The sequence below is a fragment of the Danio aesculapii genome, chromosome 23 (genome assembly GCF_903798145.1).
Source record: "Danio aesculapii chromosome 23, fDanAes4.1, whole genome shotgun sequence".
Classification (NCBI taxonomy): domain Eukaryota; kingdom Metazoa; phylum Chordata; class Actinopteri; order Cypriniformes; family Danionidae; genus Danio; species Danio aesculapii.
This window is the reverse complement of record NC_079457.1, coordinates 22,210,670-22,213,169: the sequence shown is the minus strand read 5'-3', so window position 1 is coordinate 22,213,169 and position 2,500 is coordinate 22,210,670. Positions and strand designations below refer to the sequence as shown.

Here is a 2,500-nt window from a genome sequence, read left to right as displayed (position 1 = left end):
GTTAAATGTCAGTTATATTCTAACACGATCTCATAGCAATTCGTAATTTTTTGATTTAGTGGCTAATTTGTATGAATTTGAACGTTTTCATTTCATTCAATTTAGTATGATTTGCTTATCTCCCAATGACAATTGGGTTTAGGGGTGGGGTTGGGTGCCTTCTTTCTAAAATCGTACATTTTCGTATGACTGAACTCCTATAAATTTGTACGAATTAGCCACTAAGTCGACAAAATGTAAAATAGTTATGTTTCCTTGTGAGATCAGGCTGTATATTCTGTTAGTTTTACAACTGAAACTCAATAAAAACAATTGAACAAACAAAGGTAAGCCAAAATAGACCAAACTGACATTTTTCTGAGGAAATCATATTTGATGGCCAGAGTAAGATTTCTAGTATTTTTATTTTTCCATGAATGCCAAATATAAACAGATTACCACAAATAAGACCCCCTAACAGTTTGATAAAGCACACAGGGGGCTGGATTTGGAAGCGGACGTGGGTCAAAAGTAAAGAACCACTTGGCCAGATGAATAGCAGGCTTTGTCGAGAAAACTCAGAGTGCTAATAGAGAAAATGAGGAGAACTGGCTCTGTTCACTCTCCCTTTTTACCCAGCAGAGTTTACCAAGGCACATGGCCAAGGTACACACGCTCACACATTTACGTGTACATAAATACACACACATGCGTGAAGAATGCACACGGGTATCCCTTAACAAAGCAGGGCTTCAAGTTTCAATGTACATCACATATATACTTATATAAACATGCTTAAAGAATCAGACTGCTGCACATACACAAATACAGACAGAAGCTTCCACCAGACCAGACTTTTTTTCAAAAAGCAGCGGCAGACGTGTTTCTTTAGTGCGGCAGCATTTGTTAAACTGACTGAGTGCTCTGTGTTCACAGTGTCACATCCACAGCAATCCCAGACGCCTCCGAGCCACACATACATACAGGCGCCTCATTTTTCCACTGTGCCTTAAACTGTCCATTCACCCGGCTCTATTTCACACAAGCTCTTTTTCAAAGCTGCTGGTTTATTTTGGTCAGTTCTTGTTGATTTATATTTAAATATGTTTGCTTATAGGTGCTGACCTTACTTTAGCATTTTCTCTCCTTGACTCTGATGTAAAGAGACAAAGAGTGTATGGATGGAGTCGTGTGGATGTTTATGCAGGAGAAATTCTCCTGCACCTAGAGCTCAGGGGATTGGAACTGCTATGATTGCCAGAGTTTCTCAGTAAATCATGTTTTGTAAATGGGAAATTACGTTTTCTGCTCACCTTTTTTCTGGTACTAGCTGATTAGTGTGTGAGGCTCATTTCCGTCAAGGAGTAAAACATAAAAAGGTTTTTGTGAGATAAATTTAAAGCTACCGTGTGTACCTTTTAGTGCTTGAGCAGCTAAATAAATAAAACTAAAACAATACCATGCTTCATGTGGAAGAACACTGTAACCTGTTGATGCTCATTTCTGCCACTGACCAAAAAAAATGGTAATAGGCAATATTAATTTTATTATTGTCTCACGATTCTTCTCTAAGAGCTGTGAGATATGAAATCAAATTTCTGGCATTCAACAATTGTGAAATATGAAGTCCAAATCTGAAGGGAAAAACTGACTATTTTCATACAATTTTTTATATTAATATAAAGTTATATAAATGATATACAGTCAGAATTGTGAGATATGGACATGTCATTCTTAGTTTTTGTTTCTTAGAATTGTATTGTTTAAAAAAACAGTTTTTAATATTTAGTTTGAGACAGTTCTGACTTTAAGACACAAACACAAGCTTATAAATTGCCAGCCTGATCTCATGAGAAAACGAAAGTATTTTACATTTTCTCAGTTTAGTGGCTAATTAGTACACATTCGTACGCGTTCAGTCATATGAAAATGTACGATTTTAAAAAAGCAGGCATGGCACCCAACCCCGCCCCTAAACCCAACCGTCATTGGGTGTTAAGCAAATCGTAATAAATTGTACGAGTTAGATCGTACGAATTCATACGAATTATCCACTAAATCAAAAAGTTACGAATCGCTGTGAGATTACGTTGATATTGCAGTTCTGAGATGATAAAAAGTGAGATAAATGTTTACATTTTATTTGGTTGTTGTTATAAGGGTGTTATAATTATCAAGACCATTTTTATGGTTTTCCATGAGTCTTTACGATACAACAAATATATAAACTATTATAATCAAGCTATGTGTTCTTTCTGCTCTAATTGGTCTTTTCTTTATTCCCAGCACGTCAAACCATAAGGTGTATGTGGCTCAAGTGAAGAGGAGGACTGATGCCAGGAAGATCTATGACAATGCTAAGAAGCAAGGGAAAACGGCAGGACTTGTTGCCACCAAGTCAGTCCAAAATCTGCCTAATAGCTTAATAACAAGAGTTGACAATAGATCATTTATTTTTCAGATTTGACCCAACAAGTAGATTTTTAGAAACGGATGTTTACAATATTCCTACAGTTCCTCT

The 2,500-nt window shown here is 36.3% G+C and overlaps 1 protein-coding gene across 2 annotated transcripts in view; it reads left to right on the top strand.

The window, feature by feature from the left end:
- The window catches only part of itih6 (inter-alpha-trypsin inhibitor heavy chain family member 6), a 26,891-nt gene that overhangs the window by 9,263 nt on the left and 15,128 nt on the right, over positions 1 to 2,500 (top strand). For both annotated transcript variants that reach the window (XM_056448794.1, XM_056448793.1), the window contains exon 4: positions 2,266 to 2,376. In XM_056448794.1, the coding sequence (XP_056304769.1) occupies positions 2,266 to 2,376 (111 nt within the window). The remainder of the gene's footprint in view (positions 1 to 2,265; positions 2,377 to 2,500) is intronic.